We start from the raw sequence: 20,224 nt of genomic DNA, 5'->3' as shown, positions 1-20,224 counted from the left end.
TTAAAACAAACAAAAAATGAGGCTAGTACTCAGTAGGTACCTAAGAATATTTGAGCAATTTGAATTTTCCCTTAAAATCTTTTCTTGTGAAGCTGAAGTGATTCTTACAAATGACCAGTTCAGGTGTGAGCTGCCATGTGGGTACTGGAAATTGAACCTGAGGTCCAGTGTTCTTAACTGCTGAACTATCTCTCTAGCCCCAATATTTTAATTTTATTTTTTTTTTAGGTTTAATGTATTTTTTCAATGTGCTGTGGGAAGATGGATCAATAAGCTTTCTACTTTTGTTGTTACAGGTGTTCCAGGACTTGGGTACTGAAGTACTGTCTGGAGCTGCCCAAGGTTACAACATATGCCTCTTTGCCTATGGGCAGACGGGCTCTGGGAAGACATATACCATGCTGGGGACTCCAGTAAGTGTTAGCACTGGAATGAACTATCTTCCTAATGTCACAACAAACCTGTATCTTACATTGTCCTTACCACTGTGATATGGAGCATGACCTCCATAATCAATATTAAAGGGATTAAAGGCATGCGTGTGACCCTCTCCTATACTTAACAATGGCATTTTACTAGTTTACCTGAACAGTAAAGTTTGTATAATTAGTCTCTCTTTGTGAAACTTTGAAAAACTAGACTTTCATGATTCCCTTTGACAATGAGTCCTTGTTGATCCCACTGGATATATGTATTACTTCCAGGTTCATCACATAAAGCTTCACAATTTGACTGGGGTTAAACCTGGACTGCATTTTAGTGCTATACAGGGATAAGAATGCCGTGTTCAGCTTTCAAAGCTATGTGTATTAGAAGAAAGCAAGAGATGTAGCTTTGCTGGGGGCTTTTAAAAATGTAGAGTATAATGCAAGTTGTTTTTAATCACAGAAAATTGAGGGGATAATGCCAGGTATGGTGGCACATGCCTTTAATCCCTTTAATCTTTGAAGGTAGTAGAGGCAAGGCAAATCTTTGATTCCAGGCCATCCAGGGATACACACTGAGACTCTGTCTCAAAACAGACAACAGCAATAAAAATAAAATTAAGGGGATAGCATTCCTTAAGAATACCCTTAGTCAGGACCACGGGGGGTGCACCCACCCACTGTGACAGTGGAACTGATCTATTGGGAGCTCACCAAGGCCAGCTAGACTGGGACTGAATAAGCATGGGATGAAACCGGATTTTCAGAACGTGGCGGACAATGAAGGCTGATGAGAAGCCAAGGACGAGGGCACTAGGTTTCGATCCTAATATGTGAAGTGGCTTTGTGGGAGCCTAGCCTGTTTGGATGCTCACCTTCCTGGTCCTGGATAGAAGTGGGAGGACCTTGAACTTCCAGCAGGGCAGGGAATCTAGACTGCTCTTCATTCTCAAGAGGGAGGGGGAAATGGAGTGTTGGGAGGGAAAGAGGAGTGGGGAGAGGGGGAGGGGAGTGGGGGAAGGGGTAATGTGTGCGAGGAGGGGGAGGGAAATGGGATTTTTTTTTTTTTGCAACAACTAAAAAAAAAAAAAAGAATACCCTTTCTAGCCAGGCAGTGGTGGTGCAAGCCTTTAATCCCAGCACTCTGAAGGTGGAGACAAGTGGATCTCTGTGAATTTGAGGCTAGCCTGGTTTACAAGAGCTAGTTCCAGGACAGGCTCCAGAAACCCTGTCTCGAAAAAACAAAACAAAACAAACAAACAAACCTAGAAGATATAGAAGTATGCTAGTGAGATGACCTGAGCACTTGTTGACAAATAACATTGTATAGAAACAATCTGAAAAAATAGCCCACTTCTCTGGGTACAGCTCACTGTTCCCTTTGTCTGTGGTTAGTGTGGTTTCAGACATTTGAAATTAAGAAAAAAAAATCCTACTAGGTCAAAAGGGATAAAACCTTAAGCCTCTGGTTATGAGATAGAGGAAATACCTACTTCTTTGGATTTTTGCAGTTTTGCAGAGGGTGTTTGTGTGTGCTTCTGTATCTAGGGATCTAGACACAGTAGGGATCTAGAAGAGACCACATTAGTGGTGGAAAATGATAAAGTTCATTGCAGGAAAGCACATGTCTAAGTTTGCCAGCTTCTCCTATCTATTTATGGTAATAATCTGCCTCTCATCTGTGTCTCTTGATAGTGCCAGCCTCAAGTTTTATACGTCCTTCTATAGTGGCTAGCTAGCACTAAGCCCACACACCCCTCCTCTGTGTTTGGGGGGGTCCAGGATCCCGGGTGTTTGGGGGTAAGAGGAGGGCAGGGGCATTGCCCAGAGTGAACAGTAATGTTTTTCTTTTTCTGTCATCCAGGCTTCTGTTGGGCTGACCCCACGGATATGTGAGGTATAGACTCTCTCTGATGATGTACTTTCAGAGTAAGTTCCCTATGTCAGCTCCCTTCAGGGAAATCTGACCCTCTGATTTTGTGCAGGCTCTCTTCATCAGGGAAGATGGCTGTGCCTCACTGCCTTTTTCCCGCAGCATAAAAGTAAGGTAAGAACTCAAGCTCCAGACCCCTAAATGTCCTAGTTCCTTGGTCTGTTTGTAAAGCTCCTAGCAGTGAGACCAGGACCTGTCCTTGATGCTTAGATGGCTTTTGGGAATCTGTTTCCCATGCTGGATTTCTTCAACCAGCCATGATGCAGATGGAGGAGCTCAGTCCTGCCTCAACTTGATGTGCCCTGCTTTGTTCAAGCCCATGGGGGCCTGCACTTTTCTGAATGGAGGCAGAGGAGGAGTGGATGGGGAAGGGGGGATGGGAGGAGGAAGGGACTTGATGCACAGGACAGAAGGAGAGGAGGGAGGGAAAACTGTAATTGATATGTAAAATAAATGGAAAAAATGTTAATTAAGTTTTAAAAAATTAACTAAAAAAAATGCTATCTTAGTTCCTTTCTTGTTGCTATGATAAAACACCAAGACCAAAGCGACTGATAGAAGAAAGAGTTTATTTGGACTTAGGGTTCCACAAGGTTAGGATATATAATGGTGGGTACAGCAAGGTGACAAAAAGCAGGAACAGGAAGCTGAGAGCTCAAATCTTAAACCATAATCATGAAGCTGAGAGAACTAGTGGGGACTGTCAGGAGGATTTTAATCTCGAAGCCTGCCCCAGTGACACACTTCTTCCAGTAAGGCTGTTCTGCTCACTGTCTCAGTTACTTTTCAATTGCTGCAAGAGGACACTAGGACCGAGGCAACTGGAGGGTCCCTATTGCGAACAGCACTGAAATCTGTGGAGTCCTAAAGGTAAGGAAGATGTCTGTTCCAGCAGAGGATTCTGATTTTGTGTGACCCCTAAATAAATAACCGTCTATTTGTTAGTTCTGAGCTAGTGTGGGATTTCTTTTAAGTGTCCTTCCACATAACTGAGACCCTTTTCACATAAATTTTTGATTTTATACTCAGTTTATGTGGTAAAAGATTCATTCTGAGATAATATCTTCTCTCTACATTAAAATTCCTGTAGTGGAATGTTAGGGGGATAACATGACCAAAATGCAGGCAAGACTCAGATCTACATGATCCACATGTGCCTTCTGTAATTTCTCTTAATCAAAGCCAATTCTCTCTTCCAGTTGACAATACCCTGGGTCTGTTTAAGTCATTGTCACCAGCTAAGGTTTTGTTTAAATTAATCAGGTCGTCAGGTTTTATTCCAATAGTGTGCCATAGAAGGAAAATGTCCCCTAGCAATCTTTGGAAGTCATTAAGAGTCTGCCAACAGTCTTTCCTAATTTGCACCTTCGGGGTTTTATTTTTTATAAACCTATTTTATAAGCTAAATAATTTAAGTTTATTATATTGCATTTAAATTAAAGATATTACACATAATACTGCTTCAAGGGACGTGGACATACAACTGAGATCAAAAGAGACTTCTTATAATAAAGTGTGATAAGGCAATAAGATAGTTACGTTAGGTGGCAAAATAGATATAGTAAATACACAACTTTAAATAAGCAGCTGAGAGATGCCTCACTGAGCTACTATTTGAGCCTCGGGATTGTGTGGTCACTAGGATGAGACTGCAAATACAGTGGGCTAGCTGAGTGCTTGGTGTACAACGAGATTCCATAAATTCATAGTAACATTCTTACGAAGAATGTCTGAAATCATTAGGAGTTGGCTAGATTTCTGCACCCTCTGCCAGCCGGCCTTTTGGGGAGAAGGAGCACTTGATGAGTGCTCTCTGTCTCTTGTTGGAGCTCCTCACTGACTCTTCCCAGAGCCTGAGCCCTTTGATCTCTGTCTGCTTATCCCAGCTGAAGCACCACTTTCCAACTCTTGACTGTCTCTTAGATCACATCCTGAGCGATCCCAACAAAGGATGCCTTGTGAGGTCAGGTTGTAGTCCGACCCTTGCTAAATTGCTGTTGTCTTTTACTAGCCTCGTCTCTGGTTCTCCTTTTTTCATCGCAAAGTTAAAAAGCCATACTAAACCAAGTTTCAGGCTCTACTCCGGGTGGGTTCTCACACAGAACCCAATACTAGCAGCTGGTGCCCCTAGTCCAAAATCTCCTCAAAAGCCTGGCCCATAGTCTCTAGCACAAACAGCAGTAGGTAAGAAATTAGGGTAAACCTGAACTCCCAAACTATGCAGCAAACACCTGATGTTTTCAGAATACCCATCCTCTCTCCATAGCCCCGCCTTCTTGGATCTTCTCCTGGGTCACACCCCAACACATAATCATCTGCCATGCCTCTCCCCCTTAGAACCCCTTGGTTGTGTCTTTGTGGAAGTGGAAGGTTGTAGGGCATCAATTGGTGTCTGTCATTGTGATGCGATAGGTAACAAACAAGGCCTGCCTGGTCGCCAGGGTAATGGCGCTTTCACAGTTCCAAAGGCAGAAGCCTCAGTCTCGTCTTCCGACCCAGGGAGAGTGGTCGTGTTTCAGGGACGTGGAGGCGGAGGCGCTGAGTTTGGGATTCCAGAGTTGACGTGGCTTAGGTCGAGCGGTATTCCTGAGTTGACTTGGCTTAGGTCGAGCGGGGGGGAGCCCGGCTTTGCCGGTGCCACCCACCTGCAGGTGAGTCTGGTGGGCAGGCCTCGCTGGGAGCCCCGCATAGGCCCACAGTGCACCGCTGGCCAGGGGACACTGGAGCTCAGCCGGCCGCCCCGCCCCTCGCAGCTCCGCCTCTGTCACCTGCCCATCCTAGGTGGCAGCCCAGTTGCTGCAGCCCTATGAGGCCCAGGAGCATTTAGACACCCTGGTGGCCAGCAGGGTCCTTTCTCCTTGGGAGAGGCTCAGAGGTGGGCGAGCCGGCCAGTCCTGCGTGTTTCTAGGTGGGGTGTGTGACAAAGCCTGGCTTTAAGTCTAGAGACTCCTTTATAAATATGCTAATCACCCTCAGTGGAAAACCACACACTATATGCCTGAATCTCAACATCATATACCTTATGGAATGTACAGATATGTGTCAATAAAAATAAGAACTTAAGTTTCCTATGGGTGTCTCTAAACATAATTATTTAACAGTTTCTGTTCATTTTTCTTTAGAAAACCACTTCTCATTGATAAAACACAGATATAGAAAGGCACACTATAAAACATATAGTTACTGTAACAGATATAACTTGGTTGTCCATTCTAGAAGCCCTTCTTTATGCTTTCCTTTTAGTTTTATTATCCTTTTGGGAATCTTGCCCTTTTCACTTGCTACGTCTTCCATCTTTTGCTTACAACGGTGTGTAGAGAGACATGGGTCCTGCGGCTGTGGAGTTGGACACTCCGCAGGAGTGCACATGGCTTATGTGGTTCAGTGTGTTCCTCTGTCCTCTGCGTTTCCTGCAGATGTAGCAGGATGGGTGGCCTGAGTTTCCATGCTTTGACAAGACTCTAGAAGGTGGTTATCTTCTTTCTTTGGGAAGTTCATAATGTCTGGACTTTACTTTATCAGCTATTGACTGATCGGTATCTAGATACCTTGATCAGGGCCTGAAAATGTTAGAATAGTTGTTTTTTTTTTCTGAATAATTTCATGGGAAGATAGTGCACACTTGTGTGTGCGTTCATGTTTGTGTGTGTGTGTGTATGTGCGTGCGTGTGTGCGTGCAGGCTAGAGGTCACCCCTGGGTGCCCTTAGGAGTCCTCCACCCTTGCCCTTTTGAGACAGGGTCTCCCTGGGACCTGTGCTGGTCAGATAAGTGAGGATGGCTGTCCAGGGAGTCTCGAGGTCTTGCCTTCACATTTTTGGTTCTAGGATTCCAAGTGTGCTGCCAGACCTGGCAGTCTGTGAGCCATTCCCTCATCAGTGTGCTCGACACACTGATTAGTTAACAAACGCCAATTGGCTCTGCCCTTTGCTTGGTTTGTTGCACACCCGTGGCTACCATCTGTTTCCTCTTGAACGGACACTGCTGAAGCCAGATTTGGTGGTGGTCGTTGATTTTGACTGTTGTGCTACGTTAACCTGGGGGTTGACAGGAAACTTGATTGTGCAGGGACTTTTCTGTTGTTGGGGGGCGCTGTTTGTTCTGCTCAGGTTGCCCACAGGTCTTTGCTGTTCCTCTACTTGCTTTGCTCTTATCTGGGGATCTAAGAAGCACACACATGTTCCTTCTTCCCTGCCTATTGCCATCTTCTGAGTCCATCAGTTGGTTGTTTGCTTATTCCCAAGAGCGGCATGTAAAATTTAAAGACAGAATAATCATCTGATAAGTTATATTCTAGTATGAATTTCTTTAGAAGATTTATACAGATCTCTATGAAAGATTACTGATGGTGTTCATTTCCTTTATTAAAATTAATCTTCAATGGTTGGGGTGTGGATTAGCGATTGAGTGTCTACACAGCATGCGCAGGCCCTGAATCCTCAGCATAGGGGCTTTGGGGGTGTAGCTTTTCTGAGCACAGCCTTTTCTTTATGGGTTTAATTTTCTGTTCACTGATTTCTGCTCTGGACTTTGTCTCCTGCTCTCTGCTTGTGTTGCCTTTTGTTTTCTAATTCTGCTCAGAACAAGCGGATACTGATTTCAGTCATTTACTACTGTAAATGTCTATACTCCACATTGAATAGTGACTCTCCACTGACACCACATGGTTTGTCAGGGAAACTACATGAAAGAACGGGCTTCGGGAACACATGAGAAGGGAAATTTTGATGAGTCTTGGGGTTTTATCGAAAATCAGAAAAGGATCAATGTGGGAGAAGGAAAACTTAAGATTTTTGTTTATCAATGAAAAAACATAGGGTATTAAAAGGCAGCCCTTAAGACATCCTTGACAATGATGTCCTTGCATTTAAAGATTGTGTTCTTGCATTTTATTATTCAAACTGATCCTAGTGATGGTGCGTGCAATAAGGCACCTGAGCAGGACAGGGTGTGGCACACAGCTGGCTGCACCCAGAATCCAGTGACAGTCCCTTCTCTCACACAGATGATATGGGTACTAATGTCTAGCTGCACCCATCTGCTTTACTTACTCCCCAGCAGCCTCTATCTGTTTTTACTGATTGTTGCGCTTTCTTTCTATTTCTCTTGCAGAGATGCTGAGGCTATTTTATGGCATAGGAAATGCAGTTTTACATGAATTGTCGGGCTATAATGCCGAGCAAGAGATGAAAGATCGTTTGGAAGCTGTGAGTAACTTTGTCCAGATCCAGATTAACAAGACCTCCGTTGTGTGTTCTTCTGAGGAGAATAACTTAAGCTAGAGGGATGTGAGCAGCCTCCCTCGTGCAGTAGAAGTGATGTTTAAGAAAACCACTGCCACTCTGTAAATGATCCTGTTAGTCCGAGAGCTGTGGGGAAAGAAACCAAGTGTAGATGAGCTATCTACTCTGCTATCTACTTAGACAGTTTAGTATCAAACTGTCTTAAGAAGTTATTGTTAACCAGCGGTTGTGGCGCACGCCTTTAAACTCAGCACTCGAAAGGCAGAGGCAAGTGGATCTCTGTGAGTTCGAGGCCGGCCTGGTCTACTAGAGCTAGTTCCAGGACAGGAGCCAAAAGCTATGGAGGAAACCTTGTCTCGAAAATCCAAAAAAAAAAGAAAAAAAAAAGAGAGAGAGAGGGGGGGGGGGGAGATACAAAAAAGTTATTGTTAACATCTTCCTTCTCCCCTTCCTCCTCCCTATCCTCCCCTTCCTCCTCCCTATCCCCCCTTTCCTCCTCCTTAGGGACATAACTCTTGTTCCACAAGAAAAGTGTAAAGAGTAAATTGGACTGGAGCACTGTATTTGTTTATAAACCTCTGTTTATTTCTGTAAATTTGTCTGCCTTTCTTATAGTTTGCATTGTATTTTCCAACCCTTGAGGATTCAAAAGATGTCCATGAACTTTTTCAAAGACAAGTGGCAAGCCAAAGAGTTGAGGGCTTTTGTTTTGTTTAAGTAATTTTTGATAAATTATTTTAATTTAATTTAATTTGTTTGAGACAGGGTCTCGTGTATTCCAGGCTGGTCTCCAACTTGCTCTGTAGCTAGCCAAAGAATGACCTTGGAGTCCTGATCTCTCAGCCTCTGCCTTCTGAGTGTTGGGTATCGCTGTAGAGAACGAACAGGAACCGTCAGGTATTGGGGGCGTGTGCAGTTTACCCTGATGTTGCTGTGCCCCTGTGGCTCACAGTGGTTGTAAGTCAGCCTCGACTCCCCCTGCCCCCTGTATTATATTGTCAGAAGTGTTCCTTCTGAGAGGAGTTTTTCAAGTTCTGAGCCACAGCCCTTGAGGGCACTTGTTACCTCCCAGTGCCCTGCTTAGCCTTGCCTTTCAGGGACATTGCTGTCCCTTGACTGCACTGGGGATGTGGCTCAGGAGAAGAGCACCTATGCAGTGTGGATAAGGCCCTAGGTTTAGCCCCTCCTACAGCAGGGCCACGAAAAGGAGGGGAATCTAATAGGGTTGTTTAACATCTCAAAGTTGGTTTTAAAGGCAAGTAATTTCTTTGTTTGAATTCTTTTCATCCTCTATGGTTCCTATGGCAACTCTCTTCCCCTGGCTATGGTGGCAGGCACTAACCTTTTCCTTTTCATGTTGAAGCTTTCAGACTTTCCATGAGTCATATTGTTAGATTTTTTTATTTTTTCCATTTTATACTCTGCATTTCACTCAGGCTTACTACTTTGCCCTCAGGCCTTAAACATGCCAGCATCTTATATCATCATTTCCTTTCCGTGTTCAATAAATGGTGTCCAGCCGTCCCAGTCCGCTCCAGCTGTCAGTCACAGCAGCCCTGTAACCACGGTGTGCCATGGTGTGCTTAGTGCAGCGTGCATGTGTGCATGTGTGTGCCTGGGGACATGGAGGACAGTAACAGAAAAGAGTATCAGAGACAAGATGAGGGTGTGTCAGATCTTTTGAAGATGGAATAACAGGTATTTGTGGCTTCTAGGATACAAACCCTAGTCACCATTGTTGTAGGACAAGCTTTCTTAAACTCAGCTATCTTCCCAGCCCAAAATTTATCCCTTTGTGTTAATTTTTTTTCTTGATTCTGTCGTTGCTGTTTGATTTTGTTGTGGTGGTTGGTTGGTTGGTTTTATTGGTTTTTGTTTGTTTGTTTGATACAGGGTCTTTCTGACTGTTCTGGGACTCTAAACCAGGATGGCTTCTAAGAGAGATCTTCCTGCTTCTCGCTCCTGAGTGCTTCTATCACTTTAATGAAGCTGTAATTCAATGTCTCTAAAAGGCAAACAGTGTAAAAAAGATAAAATATATATTGATTGTAACTCTTAAGTAAGTGACTTCAATCTGTTGCAATTTTCAGCATTATAAGAACTCAAAGGAGCTGAAAGAACTAAAACAAGTCAAGGAGAAGGAGGAATTGATTACACATTTGCAAGCCCAGCTTCACCAGGCACAGTCAGAACAAGCCGTGAAGGTAGGAGTGAGTCACCTCGGTATTATTATCTTAACAAATCATTACCAGCCAACGGATATCCACAACAAATGCCTCTTGTAAGACAATCAGTAGCAATCTTGTATCAGATGGTAGCTTCCTGCCTGACCTCAATCTCTCGCTTACTTCCACATCTACTAATTTATTAGAGTGTGCAAACGTGTATGGCATTCTCGGTTGGTATTTGCACATATTCAGTGTATTCTTCATATATGGATCGTGTGTTCTGAGAAACTCGTGAATTACATGATTCATAGCATTCGGTCAGCTCCGATGCTTTCATTTTCTCCTTGCAGGTTTCTGTTAACCTTTATTTTTGGTTGAGTATTTTTTTTAACCAATTTTGATTAATATTTTTTAGATTTCTCCTTTCTCTCATTTAACTCAAGGCATTCTGTTTTGTGTTTGGCTTTCTCTTCTGAAACGAGCTTTCTTTTATATCAACTTCATGAATTTTATTAATTTTTCAAATTTTCTAACTCTAATTTTCCTTTCATGTCCTCTTCTTACATTGTCTTTCAGCATATTGTTCTGCTCCTTATTCTTTGTGATTTTTGTTGTTGATTTTGAAGGAAGGTCTCACAATGTAGCCCAGTTTTACCTTGAACTTGTGGCAGTCCTCCTGTCTCAGCATTTTGAGTGCTGGAATTATAGGCATGAGCCACCATGCCTGACTTTTGAATGATATTATGTAATTGTTCATGCATCTTTTGTGTGAAGATTTTTGCTTACATGTATGTATATGCACTACATACCCCCAGAGGTCAGACGAAGACATCAGATCCCCTGGAATTGGAGTTACAGATAGCGTGGGTGCTGGTACGGAACCTGGATCTTTTCATGTGAGCAGCAAGTGCTAGTAGCGACTGAAACATTGCTAAGCCTCTATCTATACAGATCGCATATGGGATTTTTTTCCTGTGGATGGCCTGCATTTACCCTTGATCAAAGAACAGGAAGGGTTGCATCTCTTCTAATACTAGCTGCCACCTATTCCTGCAAATACCTCTTGGTTACCTTGGATTTTTTCCCTATTCCAAAGGAACATCAGATGTAGCTCTATTGCTGTCTTTTTTATCATTACTTTACAGTCTCTAATGCCAAGAAAATCCCAATTTTCATGGTTTGCCCTTAGCTTCTTTAGTCCACGGTTTGTAGAATAGATACCTACATATTGTTACTGTTGTCCATGTTTTTCTGCTCAGTATCTGAATGGTCTGCCTCTTTGCTGCGTTAGCTTTCAAAGAAATTGAAAAGCGTATTGCTATTGCTTCTGTCTTCTTCTGAAAAGTTTTGGCAATTGAATGATATTTTATAAATTAGCAAATAAAATTCGTTGTCCATTAAAGTTGAAATTACAAAAAAATAGGGTAGGTATTCAAGGCAAATGAGAAAGTCAAAAGAACTAAAAGTTGCCAATCCCATTGCTTAAGTAAATATTTTCTCCTTCAGTTGGATGAGGAATCGGCTGCGATGGAGGAGTTTGTATTGATGAAGCAGCAGCTTCAAGAAAATAAAGAACTCATTTGCACTTTGCGGACTGAGCTCAGGCAGAAAGAGGAAGAGCAAGCTGCACAGGTAGGATGATGGCGCCTCCATTAGGATAGAATCCATGAGGCCCTCAATGGTGCAAGGGGCAAGTCAATCCCGGCAGTCACTTGAAAAGCATGGTAGATGAAAGTATGGTACCTAGGATATTAAAGCCAAGCTTAGGCGGGTGTGGCAGAAGAAGCTACAAGTATGGTAAGTGGTTCATATTTCAGTAGGAAACACCAGAACCCCTCAAAAATGCCATTAAGGTTGGTGAACTTGCCATAGCTTTATGGTGGCTGTTTTTATTCCTTAGGTCAAGATACTCCATTTTAATAGCACAGAGATTCTGTATCTCAGGAAAGGGCTCATGGCTGAACTCAAAGGAAATGGATAGATACAACAAAAAAAATCAAATCATTACCTCCATTCTTTTCTGATTAAAATCTTGTTAGGAAGATATATCATAGGCTTAAAGCTACTTACTGAACATAGACTAAAGAAGTGGAGGGTATGAGGCTCATTGCTAATGACTCTAGTATGCAGCATTCTTCTTCATGGTCATTCTGAAGCCAGAGCCAGAGCAGTAGTGCTCTCCTGTCAGTCTGTCCTTCCCTGCCTGCCCCTCCCGCTCTCCTTTGCTTCCTGGTCTACTCATTTATTAGAGTTTGCATGTGTGTTTGTGACAGTCTTGATATTTGCACATATTCAGTGTATTTTTCCTGTATGGACCGTGTGTTTTCAGAAACTCTTGAATTACATGATGCATAGCATTCGGTCAGCTCCGATGCTTTCATTTTTTTTCCTTGCAGGTTTCTGTTAACCTTTATTTTTCGTTGTGTAATTTTTTTTCCCAATTTTGATTAATATTTTTTTGATTTATCCGTTTTCTTATTTAACTCAAGGCATTCTGTTTTGTGTTTGGCTTCCTCTTCTGAAACGAGTTTTCTTTTATATCAACCTCATTAAATTTTATTACTTTTTAAAACTATTCTAATTCTTATGTTCCTTTCATGTCCTCTTCATTTTTGTTAATCATGGTTAACTATGAAATAAGTTACAGTGTCTTTCAGCATATTGTTCTGCTTTTTATTCTTCGTGATTTTTGTTGTTGTTTTTGAAGGAAGGTCTCACAATGTAGCCCAGTTTTACCTTGAACTTGTGGCAGTCCTCCTGTCTCAGCCTCTTGAGTGCTGGAATTATAGGCATGAGCCACCATGCCTGACTTTTGAATGGTATTATGTAATTGTTTATGCATCTTTTGTGTGAATGTTTTTGCTTACATGTATGTATATGCACTACGTAACCCCAAGAGGTCAGACGAGGACATCAGATCCCCTGCAACTGGAGTTACAGATAGCGTGGGTGCTGTGATGGAACCTGGATCTTTTCACAAGAGCAGCAAGTGCTAGTTGCCACTGAACCATTGCTAAACCTCTATACAGATCGCATTTGGGTTTTTTTTTCCTGTGGATGGCCTGCATTTAGCCATGATCAAAGAACGGGAAGTGTTGCATCTCTTCTAATACTAGTTGCCACCTATTCCTGCAAATTCTTCTTGGTTACCTTGGATTTTTCCCTATTCCAAAGGAACATCAGATGTAGCTCTGTTGCTGTCTTTTTTTCATCATTATTATTTTATAGTCTCTAATGCCAAGAAAATCCCAATTTTTATTGTTTGCCCTTTACTTGTTTAGTGCAAGGTTTTTAGGATAGTTTTTACATATTGTTACTGTTTTCCATGTTTTTCTGCTCACTGTCTATTTGGTCTGTCTCTTTGCTATGTTAGCTTTCAAAGAAATTGAAAAGCGTATTGCTATTGCTTCTGTCTTCTTCTGAAAAGTTTTGGCGATTCAATGATACTTTATAAATTAGCAAGTAAAATTCTTGTTGCATTATTAAAGTGGAAATTAGAAAAAAATAGGGTAGATATTCAAGGTAAATGAGAAAGTCAAAACAACTAAAAGTTGCCAATCCCATTGCTTAACTAAATATTTTCTCCTTCAGTTGGATGAGAAATCAGCTGTAATGGAGGAGTTTGTCTTGATGAAGCAGCAGCTTCAAGAAAATAAAGAACTCATTTGCACTTTGCGGACTGAGCTCAGGCAGAAACAGGAAGAGCAAGCTGCACAGGTAGGATGATGGCGCCTCCATTAGGATAGAATCCATGAGGCCCACAATGTTCAGGTGGCAAGTCATTCCCGGCAGTCACTTGAAAAGCATGGTAGATGAAAGTATGGTACCTAGGATATTAAAGCCAAGCTTAGGAGGGTGTGGCAGAAGAAGCTACAAGTATGGTAAGTGGTTCATATGTCAGTAGGAAACACCAGAACCCCTCAAAAATGCCATTAAGGTTGGTGAACTTGCCATAGCTTTATGGTGGCTGCTTTTATTCCTTAGGTCAAGATACTCCATTTTAATAGCACACAGAGATTCTGTATCTCAGGAACGGGCTCGTGGCGGAACTCAAAGGAAACGGATAGATACAACAAAAGAAATCAAATCATTACCTCCATTCTTTTCTGATTAAAATCTTGTTAGGAAGATATATCTTAGCCTTAAAGCTACTTACTGAACATAGACTAAAGAAGTGGAGGGTATGAGGCTCATTGCTAATGACTCTAGTATGCAGCTTTCTTCTTCATGGTCATTCTGAAGCCAGAGCCAGACCATTAGTGCTCTCCTGTCAGTCTGTCACTCCCTGCCTGCCCATCCCGCTCTCCCTTGCTTCCTGGTCTACTCATTTATTAGAGTTTGCATGTGTGTGTGTGACGGTCTTGATATTTGCACATATTCAATGTATTTTTCCTGTATGGGTCGTGTGTTTTCAGAAACTCTTGAATTACATGATCGGTCAGCTCCGATGCTTTCATTTTTTTCCTTGCAGGTTTCTGATAACCTTTATGTTTGGTTGTGTATTTTTTTTCCCTATTTTGATTAATATTTTTTTGATTTATCCGTTTTCTTATTTAACTCAAGGCATTCTGTTTTGTTTTTGGCTTCCTCTTCTGAAAGGAGTTTTCTTTTCTATCAACCTCATGAATTTTATTACTTTTTAAAACTATTCTAATGCTTATGTTCCTTTCATGTCCTCTTCATTTTTGTTAATCATGGTTAACTATGAAATAAGTTACAGTGTCTTTCAGCATATTGTTCTGCTTTGTATTCTTCGTGATTTTTGTTGTTGTTTTTGAAGGAAGGTCTCACAAGGTAGCCCAGTTTTACCTTGAACTTGTGGCAGTCCTCCTGTCTCAGCCTCTTGCGTGCTGGAATTATAGGCATGAGCCACCATGCCTGACTTTTGAATGGTATTATGTAATTGTTCATGCATCTTTTGTGTGAATGTTTTTGCTTACATGTATGTATATGCACTACATAACCCCAGAGGTCAGACGAGGACATCAGATCCCCTGCAACTGGAGTTACAGATAGCGTGGGTGCTGTGATGGAACCTGGATCTTTTCACAAGAGTAGCAAGTGCTAGTTGCCACTGAACCATTGCTAAACCTCTATACAAATCGTATTTGGGTTTTTTTTTTCCTGTGGATGGCCTGCATTTAGCCATGATCAAAGACCGGGAAGTGTTGCATCTCTTCTAATACTAGTTGCCACCTATTCCTGCAAATTCTTCTTGGTTACCTTGGATTTTTCCCTATTCCACAGGAACATCAGATGTAGCTCTATTGCTGTCTTTTTTTCATCATTATTATTTTATAGTCTCTAATGCCAAGAAAATCCCAATTTTTATTGTTTGCCCTTAACTTGTTTAGTGCACGGTTTTTAGGATAGATTTTACATATTGTTACTGTTTTCCATGTTTTTCTGCTCACTGTCTATTTGGTCTGTCTCTTTGCTATGTTAGCTTTCAAAGAAATTGAAAAGCGTATTGCTATTGCTTCTGTCTTCTTCTGAAAAGTTTTGGCAATTCAATGATACTTTATAAATTAGCAAGTAAAATTCTTTTTGCATTATTAAAGTGGAAATTAGAAAAAAATAGGGTAGGTATTCAAGGCAAATGAGAAAGTCAAAAAAACTAAAAGTTGCCAATCACATTGCTTAACTAAATATTTTTCCCCTTCAGTTGCATGAGAAATCGGCTACGATGGATGAGTTTGTCTTGATGAAGCAGCAGCTTCAAGAAAATAAAGAACTCATTAGTATTTTGCTGACTGAGCTCAGGAGGAAACAGGAAGAGCAAGCTGCGCAGGTAGGATGATGTCGCCTCCATTAGGATAGTATACATGGGGTCAAGAATGGTGCAGGTGGCAAGTCAATCCCGGCAGTCCCTTGAAAAGCTTGGGAGATGAAAGTATGGTAGCTAGGATATTAAAGCCAAGCCTAGGAGGGTGTGGCAGAAGAAGCCACAAGTATGGTAAGTGGTTCGTATCTTAGTATGAAACATCAGAACCCCTCAAAAATGCCATTAAGGTTGGTGAACTTGCCATAGCTTTATGGTGGCTGTTTTAATTCCTTAGGTCAAGATACTCCATTTTAATAGCACACAGAGATTCTGTAGCTCAGGAAAGGGCTCATGGCGGAACTCAAAGGAAATGGATAGATACAACAAAAGAAATCAAATCATTGCCTCCATTCTTTTCTGATTAAAATCTTGTTAGGAAGATATATCTTAGCCTTAAAGCTACTTACTGAACATAGGCTAAAGAATTGGAGGGTATGAGGCTCATTGCTAATGACTCTAGTATGCAGCCTTCTTCTTCATGGTCATTCTGAAGCCAGAGCCAGATCAGTAGTGCTCTTTTCAGTCTGTCCCACCCTGCCTGCCCCTCCCGCTCTCCCTTGCTTACTGGTTACTCATTTATTAGAGTTTGTATGTGTGTGTGTGACGGTCTTGATATTTGCACATATTCAGTGTATTTTTCGTGTATGGATCGTGTGTTTTCAGAAACTCTTGAATTACATGATGCATAGCATTCGGTCAGCTCCGATGCTTTCATATTTTTCCTTGCAAGTTTCTCTTGACCTTTATTTTTGGTTGTGTAATTTTTTTCCCAATTTTGATTAATATTTTTTTGATTTATCCGTTTTCTTATTTAACTCAAGGCATTCTGTTTTGTGTTTGGCTTCCTCTTCTGAAACGAGTTTTCTTTTCTATCAACCTCATGAATTTTATTACTTTTTAAAACTATTCTAATGCTTATGTTCCTTTCATGTCCTCGTCATTTTTGTTAATCATGGTTAACTATGAAATAAGTTACAGTGTCTATCAGCATATTGTTCTGCTTTGTATTCTTCGTGATTTTTGTTGTTGTTTTTGAAGGAAGGTCTCACAATGTAGCCCAGTTTTACCTTGAACTTGTGGCAGTCCTCCTGTCTCAGCCTCTTTGTGCTGGAATTATAGGCATGAGCCACCATGCCTGACTTTTGAATGCTATTATGTAATTGTTCATGCATCTTTTGTGTGAATGTTTTTGCTTACATGTATGTATATGCACTACATACCCCAAGAGGTGAGACGAGGACATCAGATCCCCTGGAACTGGAGTTACAGATAGTGTGGGTGCTGTGATGGAACCTGGATCTTTTCACAAGAGTAGCAAGTGCTAGTTGCCACTGAACCATTGCTAAGCCTCTATACAGATTGCATTTGGGGTTTTTTCCTGTGGATGGCCTGCATTTACCCATGATCAAAGAACGGGAAGTGTTGCATCTCTTCTAATACTAGTTGCCACCTATTCCTGCAAATACTTCTTGGTTACCTTGGATTTTTCCCTATTTCACAGGAACATCAGATGTAGCTCTATTGCTGTCTTTTTTTTTTATCATTATTATTTTATAGTCTCTAATGCCAAGAAAATCCCAATTTTTATTGTTTGCCCTTAACTTGTTTAGTGCAAGGTTTTTAGGATAGTTTTTACATATTGTTACTGTTTTCCATGTTTTTCTGCTCACTGTCTATTTGGTCTGTCTCTTTGCTATGTTAGCTTTCAAAGAAATTGAAAAGCGTATTGCTATTGCTTCTGTCTTCTTCTGAAAAGTTTTGGCGAGTCAATGATACTTTATAAATTAGCAAATAAAATTCTTTTTGCATTATTAAAGTGGAAATTAGAAATAATAGGGTAGGTATTCAAGGCAAATGAGAAAGTCAAAAGAACTAAAAGTTGCCAATCACATTGCTTAAGTAAATATTTTTCCCCTTCAGTTGCAGGAGAAATCGGCTGCGATGGAGGAGTGTGTCTTGATGAAGCAGCAGCTTCAAGAAAATAAAGAACTCATTAGTATTTTGCTGACTGAGCTCAGGAGGAAACAGGAAGAGCAAGCTGCGCAGGTACGATGATGGCGCCTCCATTAGGACAGTATCCATGGGGTCCAGAATGTTGCAGGTGGCAAGTCAATCCCGGCAGACACTTGAAAAGCTTGGTAGATGATAGTATGGTAGCTAGGATATTAAAGCCAAGCCTAGGAGGGTGTGGCAGAAGAAGCCACAAGTATGGTAAGTGGTTCATATCTTAGTAGGAAACATCAGAACCCCTCAAAAATGCCTTAGGTTGGTGAACTTGCCATAGCTTTATGATGACTGTTTTTATTCCTTGAGTCAAGATACTCCAATTTAAACGCACAGAGATTCTGTATCTCAGGAACGGGCTCATGGCGGAACTCAAAGGAAAAGGATATATACAACAAAAGAAATCAAATCATTGCCTCCATTCTTTTCTGATTAAAATCTTGTTAGGAAGATATATCTTAGCCTTAAAGCCACTTACTGAACATAGACTAAAGAAGTGGAGAGGGTATGAGGCTCATTGCTAATGACTCTAGTATGCAGCGTTATTGTTCATGGTCATTCTGAAGCCAGAGCCAGACCATTAGTGCTCTCCTGTCAGTCTGTCCCTCCCTGCCTGCCCCCCCACTCATTTGCTTCCTGGTCTACTCATTTATTAGAGTCTGCATGTGTGTGTGTGTGTGTGTCTGGGTGTGTGTGTGTGTGGCATTCTAGGTTGTTATTTGCTCATACTCAGTGTATTCTTCATGTATGGAGCGTGTGTTTTCAGAAACTCTTGAATTACATGATGCATAGCATTCGGTCAGCTCCGATGCTTTCATTTTTTTCCTTGCAGGTTTCTGTTAACCTTTATTTTAGGTTGTGTAATTTTTTTCCCAATTTTGATTAATATTTTTTTTGATTTTTTATTTTTCTTATTTAACTCAAGGCATTCTGTTTTGTGTTGGGCTTTTTCTTCTGAAACGAGTTTTCTTTTTCATCAACTTCATGAATTTTATTAATTTTCCAAACTTTTCTAACTCTATCGTTCCTTCATGTCCTCTTCATTTTTCTTAAACATGTTTAACGATGAAATAAGTTACAGTGTTTTTCAGCATATTTTTCTGCTCCTTATTCCTCGTGATTTTTGTTGTTGTTTTTGAAGGAAGGTCTCACAATGTAGCCCAGTTTTACCTTGAACTTGTGGCAGTCCTCCTGTCTCAGCCTCTTGAGTGCTGGAATTATAGGCATGAGCCACCATGCCTGACTTTTGAATGGTATTATGTAATTGTTCATGCATCTTTTGTGTGAATGTTTTTGCTTACATGTATGTATATGCACTACATAACCCCAGAGGTCAGACAAGGACATCAGATCCCCTGCAACTGGAGTTACAGATAGCGTGGGTGCTGTGATGGAACCTGGATCTTTTCACAAGAGTAGCAAGTGCTAGTTGCCACTGAACCATTGCTAAACCTCTATACAGATCGCATTTGGGTTTTTTTTTCCTGTGGATGGCCTGCATTTAGCCATGATCAAAGACCGGGAAGTGTTGCATCTCTTCTAATACTAGCTGCCACCTATTCCTACAAATTCTTCTTGGTTACCTTGGATTTTTCCCTATTCCACAGGAACATCAGATGTAGCTCTATTGCTGTCTTTTTTTTTATCATTATTATTTTATAGTCTCTAATGCCAAGAAAATCCCAATTTTTATTGTTTGCCCTTAACTTGTTTAGTGCAAGGTTTTTAGGATAGATTTTACATATTGTTACTGTTTTCCATGTTTTTCTGCTCACTGTCTATTTGGTCTGTCTCTTTGCTATGTTAGCTTTCAAAGAAATTGAAAAGCGTATTGCTGTTGCTTCTGTCTTCTTCTGAAAAGTTTTGGCGAGTCAATGATACTTTATAAATTAGCAAGTAAAATTCTTTTTGCATTATTAAAGTGGAAATTAGAAAAAAATAGGGTAGGTATTCAAGGCAAATGAGAAAGTCAAAAGAACTAAAAGTTGCCAATCCCATTGCTTAACTAAATATTTTCCCCTTCCGTTGAATAAGAAATCGACTGCGATGGAGGAGATTGTCTTGATGAAGCAGCAGCTTCAAGAAAAGGAAGAAGTCGTTAGTACTTTGCAGACTGAGCTCAGGCAGAAACAGGAAGAGCAAGCTGCACAGGTAGGATGATGGCGCCTCCATTAGGATAGAATCCATGGGGTCCAGAATGGTGCAGGTGGCAAGTCAATCCCGGCAGTCACTTGAAAAGCTTGGTAGATGAAAGTATGGTACCTAGGATATTAAAGCCAAGCCTAGGAGGGTGTGGCAGAAGAAGCCACAAGTATGGTAAGTGGTTCATATCTTAGTAGGAAACATCAGAACCCCTCAAAAATGCCTTAGGTTGGTGAACATGCCATAGCTTTATGATGACTGTTTTTATTCCTTGAGTCAAGATACTCCAATTTAAACGCACACAGAGATTCTGTATCTCAGGAACGGGCTCATGGCGGAACTCAAAGGAAACGGATAGATACAACAAAAGAAATCAAATCATTGCCTCCATTCTTTTCTGATTAAAATCTTGTTAGGAAGATATATCTTAGCCTTAAAGCCACTTACTGAACATAGACTAAAGAAGTGAGAGGGTATGAGGCTCATT

The 20,224-nt window shown here is 41.1% G+C and overlaps 2 protein-coding genes across 2 annotated transcripts in view; both read left to right on the top strand.

Moving 5' to 3' along the window:
* The window catches only part of LOC142844236 (uncharacterized), a 35,434-nt gene extending 27,878 nt beyond the window's left edge, over positions 1–7,556 (top strand). The window contains exons 6-10 of the mRNA XM_075962558.1: positions 297–413; positions 2,290–2,322; positions 2,411–2,472; positions 3,138–3,228; positions 7,469–7,556. Of these exons, the coding sequence (XP_075818673.1) occupies positions 297–413; positions 2,290–2,322; positions 2,411–2,472; positions 3,138–3,168 (243 nt within the window). The 3' untranslated portion in view covers positions 3,169–3,228; positions 7,469–7,556. The remainder of the gene's footprint in view (positions 1–296; positions 414–2,289; positions 2,323–2,410; positions 2,473–3,137; positions 3,229–7,468) is intronic.
* A 1,691-nt stretch (positions 7,557–9,247) lies between these two features.
* Positions 9,248–19,772, top strand: LOC142843615 (uncharacterized). Its single transcript, XM_075961255.1, has 7 exons — positions 9,248–9,297; positions 9,690–9,803; positions 11,274–11,399; positions 13,359–13,484; positions 15,433–15,558; positions 17,512–17,637; positions 19,630–19,772. Exons 3-7 carry the CDS (start codon positions 11,295–11,297, stop codon positions 19,753–19,755), a joined length of 609 nt encoding a protein of 202 aa, XP_075817370.1. The 5' UTR covers positions 9,248–9,297; positions 9,690–9,803; positions 11,274–11,294; the 3' UTR covers positions 19,756–19,772.
* Positions 19,773–20,224: the final 452 nt, after the last annotated feature.

Source organism: Microtus pennsylvanicus, chromosome 2, assembly GCF_037038515.1.
Source record: "Microtus pennsylvanicus isolate mMicPen1 chromosome 2, mMicPen1.hap1, whole genome shotgun sequence".
In the NCBI taxonomy this organism is placed as follows: Eukaryota; Metazoa; Chordata; class Mammalia; order Rodentia; family Cricetidae; genus Microtus; species Microtus pennsylvanicus.
This window is presented reverse-complemented; position numbering and strand designations above follow the sequence as displayed.